Genomic DNA, 13,634 nt, shown 5'->3' with positions numbered 1-13,634 from the left:
CCATAGGTTACTAAACCTATTATAGATCATCAGAAATTGAGAAGGCAGTAAAACAGGTTACTAATAACAGCAGCGCTTAGTAATTAATAATAATAGGTTAAGCTTACCTGGGTTTGAATTATGGCTCCATCACATACCTGCCGCGTGACCCTGGACAAGTTATTAACGCTCTCTGAACTTTAGTTTCTTTTTCTCTGAAAAGAGACTTTCTATTGCTGGATTCTTATGGAAATAAACTGAAAAATTATGCATATAAAGCCCTTTACACACTCTGTTGCATGCAGTACATACTCAGTAAAGGTACTGTACTTACTGTTATCATGATAATTTTAGGTATGTGGTGTAGGCTTGCCTCCATGGAATACCAACCTAGGTCCTTGTCATTACACTGCCACTAATCAGCTGTATGATCCTGAGAAAATCTCTGATTTCTCTGGATCTAGCAGTAGTTCTCAGCCCCACTACATAGAATCCTGAAACCTTTTTTTTTGTAAGTTTTTTGTTGTTGTTGTTGTTTGTTTATTTTGAGAGAGAGAGAGAGAGCGAGCATGTGTGCATGCACACAGGGGAGGGCCAGAGAGAGACAGAGAGAGAAAATTCCAAGCAGGCACAAGCCAGATGTGGGGGCTGGATCCCATGAACTGGAAGATCATGACCTGAGCAGAAATCAAGAGTCTGATGCTCAACTGACTGAATCACCCAAGGTGCCCCGGAATCCTAAAACATTTTAGAAATACAGGCTGCCTTGGCACCAACCTAAGCTCACTGTATCAACGTCTTCTGTAGTGGGACCTATGAAACCTTTATTTTTCAAGTGCCCCTGAAGATTGTGATGGTAACCACATTTGGAAACCTTTGGACTCGATAACCTGTAAAGGTTCCTTTGAAGTAAAAGAGCTAGGGATTCCCTATTATCAAAAGAATACTTTTACATAATTTTTGGCAATTAGCTTGTAAAAATCTATTGTGTATTTACCCTTTATTACAGTATTCAAGGTTATTAGAGAAGAGAAAACATCTATTCTTTGCACATTATTTCAAAGTTCTGAGAGACTCTGCTCAGTTGGTCATTTCTGATATAAAGTAGAATTTTCTAAAAGTTATTCCAATGCATCCTCAATTTTTTTTCCTGATTATTTAGTCCATTTTCACTACAGAAATTTGGAAAATACAGAACACAAAAATCGCAAGAAACTTTACTACCAAGATTTAACCACTGTTTACTTTTTAAGGAATATTTCTTTTTCCATAAACACAATTTAAATGGGAACTAAACTGAATATATGTTTTATAATGTCAACTTTTATTTCATATAACAGTGTATTTTTAACATTTTCATCTGTCCCTGAGTTTTCTCAAACATGGGTTTTTTTTCTTTGTTTTTGTTTTTAGCCAGGTTTATTGAAATTTAGTTCACATATAATAAAATACACCAATTTTAAGTGTACAGTTTTTGTCCTTTGACAAATGTATATGGTCTTAATAACTACTACCATATTAATAGAGAATATTACTACCACTCCAAAAAGCTTCCTTATACCCCTTGGTAATCAGTACCCTTATTCCATCCCCTGGCAGCCATTGATCTGCTTTCCATTGCTACAGTTTTGTCTTTTCTAGAGGTTCATGTAAATCATACAGTATGTAGTCTTGTGTCTGGCATCTTTTAGTTAGCATAGTCTGAAGCTTAATTTTTAGAGGCTACATAGTAGGTAGTTGTCTGGATGTACTGTGCTTTATTTAACCTGTCTCCTATTATTGGACTGCAATTAGTTGCTAAAGTAAATAATTGTGTGATCAATTTTTACATAAAATCCTATGAACATCTCTAATTATATCCTTAGGATGAATTTCTAAAGTTGGAATTGCTGATCAAGATGTAATAAACATTTTAAAGCTTTGAATATTTTGCCAGTTTGTCCTTCAAAAAAATTGTTCCAGTTTACCCATGTTTTAAAATCATTGCCACTGATGATATTTCTCTGTGAAACAAAAAGTAGTCCTTTTCTGAGATCCTTCTCTCATCCTCTACCTTTAGCTTGTCTTTCTCCTTTTCACCAGGTGCCTGCTAGAAGATATTTAAGAAGATGGGTTAGGCAAGTTAGAATGCATTAGTGTACTGGGACAGTGCTTCTCAAACCTTATTGTACATATGAACCAGCCAGGGATCTTGTTAAAATGTAACTTCCAATTTGTAGGCTTGCAGTAGAACTTAAGAGTATATGGGGCTTGGGGGGTGTTTATTGGGGGAAGGGGGTTAATGTTTGTTTATTTTTGAGAGGGAGAACAAGCGAGCGCAAGCGGATGAGGGGAAGAGAGAGACTGAGACACGGAATCAGAAGCAGGCTCCAGGCTCTGAGCTGTCAGCACAAAGCCCAACACGGGGCTCGAACTCACAAACAGTGAGATCATGACCTGAGCCAAAGTTGGATGTTTAACCCACTGAGCCACCCAAGCTCCCTTGAGAGTTTGTTTTTAACAAGCTCCCGATAATGCTGATTCTGATGATCACAGTCTGAGTAGCAAGGTGCTAGAATATTATGTAGTCATTCAAATTATGTTTATGAAGAGTGGTGCTGGTATAGAGATGACTTTATGTTATAATGCACAGTGAAAATGCATTTAAAAATTTATGTGGTAGGGGCGCCTGGGTGGTTCATTTGGTTAAGAGTCCGATTCCTGATTTCAGCTTAGGTCATGGTCTCACACTTTCATGGGTTTGAATCCTGCGTAGGTCTCTGCGCTGACAGTGTGAAGCCTGCTTGGAATTCTCTCTCTTCCTCTCTCTCTGTCCCTCCCCAACTCGCTCTCTCTCAAAATAAATAAGCTTTAAAAATATATGTGGCATAATTTCAACTATATAACTGTGCATAAAATAAAGACTGGAAAGATATACATATAATCGTGTTAAGTATAACTGTTACTACTATTTGGTAAAATTTGTAGATAGTTTTCATTTCCATCTTTATACTTTATGATTTTATATAATAAGCACATCATATTTTACAGGGAATCTAATAGACATTGTTGTTTACTTTGTTTTCTAGCAGTACTAATGAAGATGAGGATTTGAACCCAGAACAGAAGATAGAAAGGGAGAAGGAAAGGCGGATGGCTAACAATGCCAGAGAACGTTTACGTGTGCGGGATATTAATGAGGCATTCAAAGAGCTTGGTCGAATGTGTCAGCTCCATTTAAAGAGTGAAAAACCCCAAACAAAACTCCTTATTCTTCATCAGGCCGTGGCAGTCATCCTTAGTCTAGAACAGCAAGTCAGAGGTAAGTAGGTTCAGCAGAGATGCATAACTATTCTGCCTTAGGTAGGCAGACATTTCTTTTTCCACTTTCTCTTCTGCTTGGGAAGTTGTCTATGAATTCAACTAGTACTTCTGCCACTGCATCATCTGGATCGCGTTTTCTCTGTAGTTCTTCCATCTCCATCTCACAGTAGTGGTCAATATCTGTATGCTCAGTGCTTCCCACAAACCAGTAGAGTGCAGTCTTACAAATGTTGCAGGGAATAGCCAGCCTCTGCTCACTGCTCAGCATTAGTGCTTTCTGCCCCTTTGTTCTTGTTCTTACTGAATCTGGTCTTCCACACTGTTAAATTTACCTGCCTAGACCTGCTTCCTTCCCTGCTGCTTCCTGTCTTCCCCATTCTCTGTACTATATTTCTTGCCTGCTTTACCCTGGGCCATTTATTATAATGGCCCTGCTGATTAATAGAATGCTTGATCATGGCCCCTCCTGGCTTTACTTCATATGAATGTCCTTTATACCCAAGTCAAAAAGGTCTCAAGGTTTTTTTGTTGATCCCTGATCAGGAATGCCATGAGCTTCTTGGCCTAATATGCCCTGACATGTTTGAGTGTCTCTAAGAGACACATGTATGGTTTATACTGGCTCATCCACTGCTGGCTCAGACAACTGCCCCAACAGTTTTATCTTTCAGGAAATTTGATGGAATCTTGAAGAAGCTTTCAAACTTCATTTTTTGAACAAGCATTTATTGTTCACCTCTTCTGTCCCAGTCACCTATATGCTAGACCCTAGGTTACCAATTAATATGAGCTTCCTGATCTTGAAAGGTTTTACCATTGAGCTTGATATTTTTCATATACCTATTTGTCTTCTTATCCAGAGTTATGAATGTTTTGTCCTAAGTCTTTTTACAAAGAATTATAGGTGTGGTGTTGGGTTCTAGACCCTACCTCTAACCTCTCTTCATTAAGAGCAACTCTATCTTTCTGATGTACTGGATATTTATGTAGGGTTTTATTTAAAGAAAGTTGGAAAAGGAAAAAGAATAGGAGTAGGACAGACACTTGACAGCTATAATTGTGGATGACCCTCAGCATTGGTCACAGAAAGAATACTATTTCTGAGGAAACCAGAGTTGGAGAACTTGAACGCACTTGCAGAAAAACTTAACCATAGTAATTAACTGATCCATCCACTTCCCTCCAGTATATTTAATAAGAATGATGAGTAGATTATTTCATGCATAACCAATCTACCATTAAAACCAGATACTTGCTCCTAATAAGGCCATTGGAATATGTGTAAAGGGTAAATGTTAATGAAATCTGATTTTCAAAAATGTATGAACTCCCTTGGGATGTTCATAAAGATAGTCTGATTGTTGCCTGCTCATCTGTAGCAGGATCAGTGGTTTCTTGAGCCTTCAATATCTCCTGTCACTTTATCAAAGTTTTTTTGTGTTTGTTTGGTTTGGTTTTAATGTGTCTGACACCTTTTGTCTCACTCTGAAGGCAGTGAAGCACCCGTGTTTAGTGATCCCAGTACATCCATCCCGCTGCTCTGCAGACCCAGGATATTTTCTACCCTGACTCTACCCAGCCATTTACTGTCAAGACCATTCCTACCACCTGGACTGTCTGGACAGCAGTGGTGCCAAAACTTACTCCTATATAGTACCTTTCCTTCCCACTGTTTATTAGAGCTAGAATACAGAATATTCTTCGCTTTTTGTTTAAGATCAGAGGTTCCGACTCTCAGACCTAAGTCATCAATGAGAAATACTTCTGTGTTTGGAAAAGTTATAAACTCCACCATGCCTGGGGGGATCTTATTCATTCACTTGCAAGATTTGACTTTGTAGTGGTTCCATACAAGTAGCTAGGACAGGAAAGCTGAGTCTGAAACAAGATGTAACATCTAGGCTCATCCAACTGCGTGATAACTTTCTGGTCACTGTTAATGGGTACTGACTTTCTTCCACAGTTCTGGAAAGCTCTTTATAGGGAACCACTGACTGATTAGAGTTTGAACAGAATTTAAAATACACTGAAATATAGGGGCACTTGGGCGGCTCAGTCGGTTAGCGTCCGACTTCAGCTCAGGTCATGATGTCGCGGTTCATGGGTTCAGGCCCCATGTCAGGTTCTGTGCTGACAGCCTGGAGCCTGCAGCCTGCTTCAGATTCTGTGTCTCCCTCTCTTTCTGCCCCTCACCTGCTCATGCTCTCTCTCTCTCTGCCCCTTCCCTACTCTCTCTCAAAAATAAATAAACATTAAAATACACTGAAATATAACCTCATTAGGGGCTACTTTCCTATTCATAAAAGCCTACCACCTTCCTCCCACTCTTACACTCTGGGCTTCAGAGCCCAGAGCTTTTATTTTACAGCTTTAATGTAAAAGCCTTGGGATCCATGCAAGATCCTTCTTGAAAGGCACTCTCATGGCTGTCTGTCAAACAGGATTTAGAACCCTTCATGCAGCCCATATACCTGTGCTTTGCTATGGCAGCACCTTTAGAGTTTAGTATAGCCACTGTCCTTCTCTGGACTTTATCTCTAGCAGTTGTGAGTTATTTTGGTAACCTGTTTATTTTTGGCAGCCTCTTCATCCCTGCAAAGGTTTCACCCACTGGTCACTGGGCCCAGCAGTTTCTAGAAAGGTACACATTTTGTTTACATGACTACTTTGGACATTTTCTGGAGTCTTTGTGCTCACCTTCTGCCTTGGGATAGTGCTTCAAGACTGTATCTGGCTATCTACAACCTGTCATCCCTGGACAAGTGGCTGTATCAGGAGGACAATCAGCAGTGTATTCTGGAGAAGAGCAGGAGGAGTGGCTTCCCTTCCAAGCCTCAGATTTTGTCAAAGCATTTTTTTTGCCTTGGTACCTCACATACCAAATTCCATCTGGTCCCTGCCATTGCCAATTTAGGCCTTTCCATTATGACCAGTATAATGTTAACATTACAATTTTGCTGATCAATAGATTTTACATATTACTTTCAACTTTGTACTTTCACCTTTACTAATGATTAGATTAATGGTCAGACTTTTACTCCTCAGATTCTTTCACAGGTCTACTCAGTCAGCTTACTTCCCTTCCAGTGATAATTTGCAGACAATAGAACTATTAGGATTTTAGTTTCCTGGTGTCTTAGGAAGTTTGAAGATAAGTGAGCAAGGACAGTGGTTCCCAAATCTGACTGGTCCCAGAATCACCTGAGGCTTTTCCTTTTCCCAAACAAATTTCCAGACCCTCCCCTCAGGATATTTTAATTTAGTTGAAATGATTTGATAATAGCATATTCATAGTCTTAGCATATTCATTGGTAATACTCCTTACTAAATCTCCACTGAAATGAATAAAAATAAAATTAGTCCACAAGGATAAATGGGAGAGAAGAAAGCATAGCAAATGAGAGAGCAAAATATGTATATATGATGGAAAGTAGACAAAGTAGTGGTAATTGACTTATTTAGAAGGAAGAAATTAAGTGGAGCAGGGAGGGATATACCAACAAGAAGCAGATAATTTTGTTCCACAAAGCTCCTAGCCCCTGAAAGGCTCTATTCTTTGGAAAAGGCAGAAGTCAAGCATTACCTGAAAACAGGAAGATTAACTGCAGGTCTGTCTGCTATGGAAAAGTTGTATCCCTGTGAGTCAAAATATTAACAATTCTGAACAAATAATGCTGGGTTACAGGAGATAGTGTAGCAGTGTATTTCTCTGAAGAGAAATAATTTTCAATCTAGAATTCTGTGTGTAGTCAAACCATTAATCAAAGGGTGAAGAACAGAATAAAGATATTTCAGATATGCAAAGGCTTTAAAATTTTACCTCCCATGTGCATGTTCTCAGAAAGCTTCTGGAACCTATGCTGTAGGTAACCAGTAAAGACAAAGGCATGGGAGCCAGGAAACAAAGATTCCAGCACAAGTGAGCATCAAAAGGAAATCTCATGACAAGATCTGCTAGGCCTAGAAAATCAAGGTGCCTATTAGTCCACATTGAAAATAGAAGATGGTTAACTGCAGAAGAAAGTTTTCCAGGGAAAGAAGATGGAATTAATAGATGATACGATGGTGTCTTTGAGGTTTTAAGATAAAAAAAAAAAATGTTGACAGGCATTTGTTAGATCTGTTGGAACATGGGTATGAGGACAAAATTAGTATTACTAGCAAATGAAAAGCAAGGCAACTATTAACTAGAGGAAAAGCAAAAAGTCATATGAGCAAGGAAACAATGTAAAATTCTTGACGTGTGTGTTTGTCCACATAGTTATTGTAAGAAATATTTACTTAGTCATAATAATGTAAGAAGTGACTATGAAGTTAGCCAAAATTTGAGCTTTGGGTAGGTTGGCTCTCTTATAATTAACGAAATGTGAGAGAGACCATCACTTCTCATGCCCTGCAGGTAATGTCTTTCTTCTACTCACCTGTACATCAGGCCTTCTGGCTGCTTAATATATTTGCCATGGGCTGCTCTCACATACCAGAAAGTATTAAAAAACACTAGCATTTGCCTTTTTTGGATCAAACTTCACATTTTCTAGAGCTTACTGTAGTATTTTCTTGGTTCTTCCAGCCCTTAGTGTTCTTTGACTAACTGGCTTACAGGATCTTGCCTAACTTGAGTTTTTGCTTCTGGTCCTTTCTAGCTATTCTGATCATACCTGCTAGATCCTCGTGTGACACAAGGTCATAGTTAGCTAACAGCAATGTTTTATTATAAGAGCAATGTGAGCCTTCTTATGAGAAAAATGTGAACCTGTTTCAATTGGAAAACTTTCAGTTCTCGCTTTCTCCTCTTTGGATTTAACATGTTAATTTATGCCCTCTTTTTGGTCTCTTTAGTCATTAGACTGCTGCCTGCCCAGTAAAGGGATGTGACACTTAATAAAAAACAAAAATCTTGCGGTGCCTGAGTGGCTTCGTTTGTTAAGCATCTGGCTTTGGCTCAGTACATGATCTCACTGTTTGTGAGTTCGAGCCCTGCATTGGACTCTGTGCTGACAGCTCAGACCCTGGATCCTGCTTTATATTCTTTGTCTCCCTCTCTGCCCCTCCCCTGCTTGTGCTCTGTCTCTGTCTCTCAAAAATAAATAAATGTTTAAAAAATTTTTTTAAAAACTGTTCTTATTAGAGGTACATAATTACTTGTTAAGAAAGCAGTTCCTGATATTTTTACATAATGATGAACATGCCTTTTTATTTTACTACTTATCCTAATAAGTGTGTACCTTTCTTTCTTCATTGATCTTCCTCATTTTATAGGCTCCATGTCTTTTCCTAAAGGCAGGAGCTGAGAAAGTGAGAACTCTAAGATGAAATTTTATCATTACGTATGAGTAACAGTCAGTAGAGTTAACTAGATTTACCATAATAAATACTGTTTTCATTATAAGCAAGTTTTTTTAAGATTTTTTTTTAAACATTTTATATGTAGGTCTTCTCCACACCCAACATGCAGCTCAAACTGACAACCTTGAAATCAAGAGTCGCATACTCTATCGACTGAACCAGCCAGATGCCCTAAGATTTTTTTTTTAAGTTTATTATTTTGAGAGAGAGAGAAAGTGTGTGAGTGAGAGAGAGAGAGAGAGAACAGTGGAGGGGGCTTATAGAGAGAGGGAGAGAGAGAGAATCACAAGCAGGCTCCATGTTGTCAGCCAGAGCCCAACATGCAGCTCAAACTCAGAAACAGTGAGATCATGACCTGAGCTGAAACCAAGAGTCGGACACTTAACCGACTGAACCAACCAGGCACAACCCCCCTTCCAAAGACTACTTTTAAGTGATCTCCACGCCCATTGTGGGGCTCAAAACCATAACCCCAAGATCTAGAGTTACATGCTCCACCATTGAGCCAGCCAGGTGCCCCTTCATTGCAGACTAAGTGATCCTTTTATATTACATTAATTAGGACATTTTTAGTCAGTTTATAAAAATATATAAAACAACTTTTCACTTACACTTTATGTTATTATCAGAAACAAAAAACCAGAAGCTGTCATGAGTTGGATATCTTGTGCTTACAAGTCACTTAAAGAAAATATAACATGATAAGTAATTCTCACATGGATTTTGATCCAGTAGGTCTCCAGTGCAATGGATTTTCTTTCCTTTTATTTTGCATAGTAAGACCCACTACTTTTAAAAATGCCCACTTCAAAAGTTCCATCTAGTTGTCTCTGCTATCTTATATACAAAGCAGTAGAGAAGGTTTTTATCACCCTTTTAATCACACCTCTAGCTATAGAAAAAACCAATCATATATATATATATATATATACATATATATGTACATACATACATATATGTATACATGTATACATATATGTATGTATGTACATATATATGTATATATATGTACATATATATGTATATATATATACGTATATATATATGTATATATATGTACCAGCTACCTCTTTCCCTAGAGGAGTTGGCACATTTTTTATAGAAGATTGGCTGAGGGTATCTATTTCATCATTTTATGAACTGATAAAAGTCTAGGTAAAGCACAGATGTCTCTCTCCAGGTACATGGAGAATGTCAGCATCTATATCAATCCCATGTACCATGTCTTAGCAGGGTAGTGAGGAGACTTTGTAGACTAACATCAGCACTTGCCAAAATGTTTGAAGCAATAAAAGAACTGCCTTTGGAGGTTGATGTAGATGAAATTAAACACTTGAAGACTAAAGCATAAGTAGAAAAGGAGAAAACACCAAATACTAAAAAGCTTAAGCCTGGAGGTTCATGTAATCCGAGCGTTTGTGGGAGCACATCATTGTTGCCTTTGTGTGATGTTATTCAGTGTGGAAATGAAGTTACAGAGAGGTAATATCCACAGAAAGAAAATAAAAGAGCAATTTGTTCAGTTTAAGACCTAAGAGTCCCTGATTCATAACTAATGACTATAATGATAAAAATTATTTTCCCCTGTTTCAGAGAGGAACCTTAACCCCAAAGCAGCCTGCCTTAAGAGAAGGGAAGAAGAAAAAGTTTCTGCCGTATCGGCAGAGCCGCCAACCACACTGCCAGGAACCCATCCTGGGCTTAGTGAAACTACCAACCCTATGGGTCATATGTAAACATCAGCCAGGTAAGTATGAGTATGAAAAGAAACAACAAGAATTTACCTGATTCATCTTAAACTGAGTTAGAACCTTTGAACAGAATTCTCTGGTGGCAGTGGTAATGCTAAAGGTCACATGTAATTTGAAATCCCAACAGTTTCGGGGCGCCTGGGTGGCGCAGTCGGTTAAGCGTCCGACTTCAGCCAGGTCACGATCTCGCGGTCCGTGAGTTCGAGCCCCGCGTCAGGCTCTGGGCTGATGGCTCGGAGCCTGGAGCCTGTTTCCGATTCTGTGTCTCCCTCTCTCTCTGCCCCTCCCCCGTTCATGCTCTGTCTCTCTCTGTCCCAAAAATAAATAAAAAACGTTGAAAAAAAAATTAAAAAAAAAAAAAAAAAAGAAATCCCAACAGTTTCTTTTCTGTGGTATCCCCATACTTAGAAAGCCAGTGTCCTTTAATATCAAATTACTGTTCAGTGTGATAGTATCCTGTGATTTATGAAGAATTTTGGGTTCTCCTGCTCTGGATCATCATGTGTACACTCTCACATGAGTATTATTCTGATCCAAGAAGAAAATAGTGCAGTGACTCATCTGTCAAATACTTTTGCTGCCGCTCATACTCCTCATTTCTCTACTCAAAAATACTTGACTGTGATCATCAACCAGTTTTCTGTTAATCCACCTACCTCTTCTTATCATGAAATTTTTATACACAAAAGAGGCACTGTTTGCTTCCATTTGGAACGACAATGCAAGTTTGTAATATGCATCTTTCTTCCCTTGTAAGGCTATTAGTTATACCTTTTGGAATCTAGTGAACATAAAGGTATTACGTATGATAGAACCACAGTGCCCTTCTCTGTGGAATTTTACATGTTGAAAAGCTGTTCTTTTATCTTTCTATTCATGGAGTAAACACAATTTGCTTCTGTATGGTTTTTTTGTTTAACCAAATGACAAAGGTAATAGAAGTTTTTGCCCAAGTAGTTAATGTGAATCATCTTTTTTCTTAACTATATACAGGCACATGATCTATAATAATCTAAGTTGTAGTTATTATTTAGGTGGCAGAAACTAATATAGATTATAATTAAATATTTGGGACACTAGCACTTTAACTGGCAGCATGGATTAGAAATACATCTGGGAACTTCATTCATATAATCTGCTTGCAGCAGGGTGTAGTTCTTTTCCCAGTTTCATCAACATATTAAAAGCAGTAAGGTAAAGCTGAATGGATGGGAGGGAGGTGTGGAGCACAAAAAAATATGAAGTGCACTTTCATTTGGTCAGCTTTGCGCCTGTCTCATTTTGAGCTGAAAGTGTAGAATTTGATAGCATATTTTGTAAACTACAAACATTACTCAATTCACCTTTTCCTGAAGAATTTGGTTCCTACCACCTCTACATGTATCCTTCCTGAGATCAAACTAGACCAATACTAAAGATTTCATTCAGGGACAAAAGGAAAAAAGTTAATGTAATTATTTGTCATTTATAATTATAACACTAGCACACTGGAGAAAACCAAAACTACCTCCCCCACAAAAAATATCCAGCAACCTAATTATGCATATCAAAGAGAGACTTCAAGCAAGAGCTAGTTAACTTACAGATCCTTAACACAAGCTATGTTTAATATTTTGTGGAAAATGTAGAATATCATGAAAAAATAGACTTTAAAGTTTTAAAATAAAAACACGCCATTGTTCCTCAATGCAAAAGTGACTTTCTAAATTGTCAGTTCATTTTAAAGAAAAGTGATGAAAGGTAATTTGTGATGCTCAGGTCCCAGGTAGCCACCAGGCTGTGAAAAGAGCTGTCAGATTTATCACAAAGCCTGTGTCTCTCTCTAGTTGTACCTGTTTCCTCTTACTCTCCTTTCTGGTCCCTCTCCAGCTCTTTCTCCTTCAGGTCTGTCTCCCTACCTCACATCTCTTCCCTTGTTTACTTCCTTTTCTTTTATGGGTTTTCTATATCTCCTACTGCTTTCATGTCTCTACTATTATCTCTAGAATGAGGAAATTCCCACACTTAGGGTAAAATTAAACCTGAGCATTCTTACCTGTCAAAAAGAGATCAAGAATCCTTTAAAAAAAAAAAAAAGTTTCAGGATTATAAGAAATGCAGTAAATGAATTTTGTTCCATAACATTTTATAAGTTAGTGTTTATTGTCTTAACATATGTTTTAAAAGTTGCTAATTTCATAAAGGTGGTTATCTGGTTTCACCTGATAACATTCAGTTCTTTATAGAACTGAATAACAGATTAAAACCAGCAAAAGACTGGCCAGCAGGAAAATGACTGCTAAAACAAAAATGGCTGATAAATGGCCTTGGGGTGACTAACCCTAAAAGCACAGATTTTGCCACCACATAATATAAAGCCAAGTAGCTTTGAATATCTCAGTTATCCATTTCTAAGAGCATAACTCTGTTAGGAAACAGTACTGTTGTTAGTTTAATAAAGATGTGAAAGGTGTGATTCTTGGTGAGATTATTGTCATCAAAAATGACTAACATGGAAAATTTCAGTGTTAACAACTATGTGTATTGAGACTATAAGTGTGTAAAAAATTTGTACTAATACTAGTAAAGTTTAATAATTCATTCACTCATTGAACATTTATTGAGGATCTTCTAATGGACTGGGAATAGGGACCAATGTGAAAACAAATACCAAATGGTCCTAACTTCAGAAACTTGCTGCTTAGAGAAGATATATAAACTATGAACACAGTATGGTGGACTGGATGTATCAGTAAAGGGATGCTTTCACATTGTCTCTCCACTGAGAAATGACCAAGTAGAACCTCAGAGCTCAGGTATTGCCAACTTGAGTGTTGCATACCATTCAAAATACAAGTTTGCATAATTGCCCCAGCTGTCGTATAATCCTGTATCTTGTGATTGCTGTAATCACATGATCTCCTTTAAAAATCTTACCACACCATTTCAATTACACCTTAAAAGCAATTCTGAAACTCTTTTATAAGTCATTGAGCAGACTACTAATTTAGAATAAACCTGGTATAAATGAGAAATATCAATATCAATTTGTTTTTTTGGGGGGAGGTATTTATTTTTAACAGTGATATCCTAATTGGTTCTGTTCTTTCTCTTGGCTCTCCCTGCCACAGTTCCAGAGTTATCAGTAGGCTAGATAGAAGGTGACCTCTCCTCATAAGGACTTGGACAACTCAGATTATCTGAAGACACAAACCTGTTAGGAGGGAGAAGAAAAAACAAAACACTTGAAGCAAGAAACTCAAATGTAATCCTACG

At 37.8% G+C, this 13,634-nt stretch overlaps 1 protein-coding gene across 15 annotated transcripts in view; it reads left to right on the top strand.

Annotated features, from left to right (window-relative positions):
* The window catches only part of TCF12 (transcription factor 12), a 379,898-nt gene that overhangs the window by 364,055 nt on the left and 2,209 nt on the right, over positions 1–13,634 (top strand). For 10 of the 15 annotated variants that reach the window (XM_058737610.1, XM_058737609.1, XM_058737608.1 and 7 more), the window contains 3 exons: positions 3,048–3,280; positions 10,222–10,375; positions 13,490–13,634. The exon at positions 13,490–13,634 is cut by the window's right edge and continues 2,209 nt beyond it. In XM_058737610.1, coding sequence (XP_058593593.1) covers positions 3,048–3,280; positions 10,222–10,364 — 376 coding nt within the window. In that variant the 3' untranslated portion in view covers positions 10,365–10,375; positions 13,490–13,634. The remainder of the gene's footprint in view (positions 1–3,047; positions 3,281–10,221; positions 10,376–13,489) is intronic. The other 5 variants (XM_058737612.1, XM_058737614.1, XM_058737616.1 and 2 more) reach the window with 1 other exon arrangement.

This window comes from Neofelis nebulosa, chromosome 7, assembly GCF_028018385.1.
Source record: "Neofelis nebulosa isolate mNeoNeb1 chromosome 7, mNeoNeb1.pri, whole genome shotgun sequence".
NCBI lineage: Eukaryota > Metazoa > Chordata > Mammalia > Carnivora > Felidae > Neofelis > Neofelis nebulosa.
Note: the sequence above shows the minus strand (reverse complement) of the source record. Positions and strands in the feature narration are given on the sequence as shown.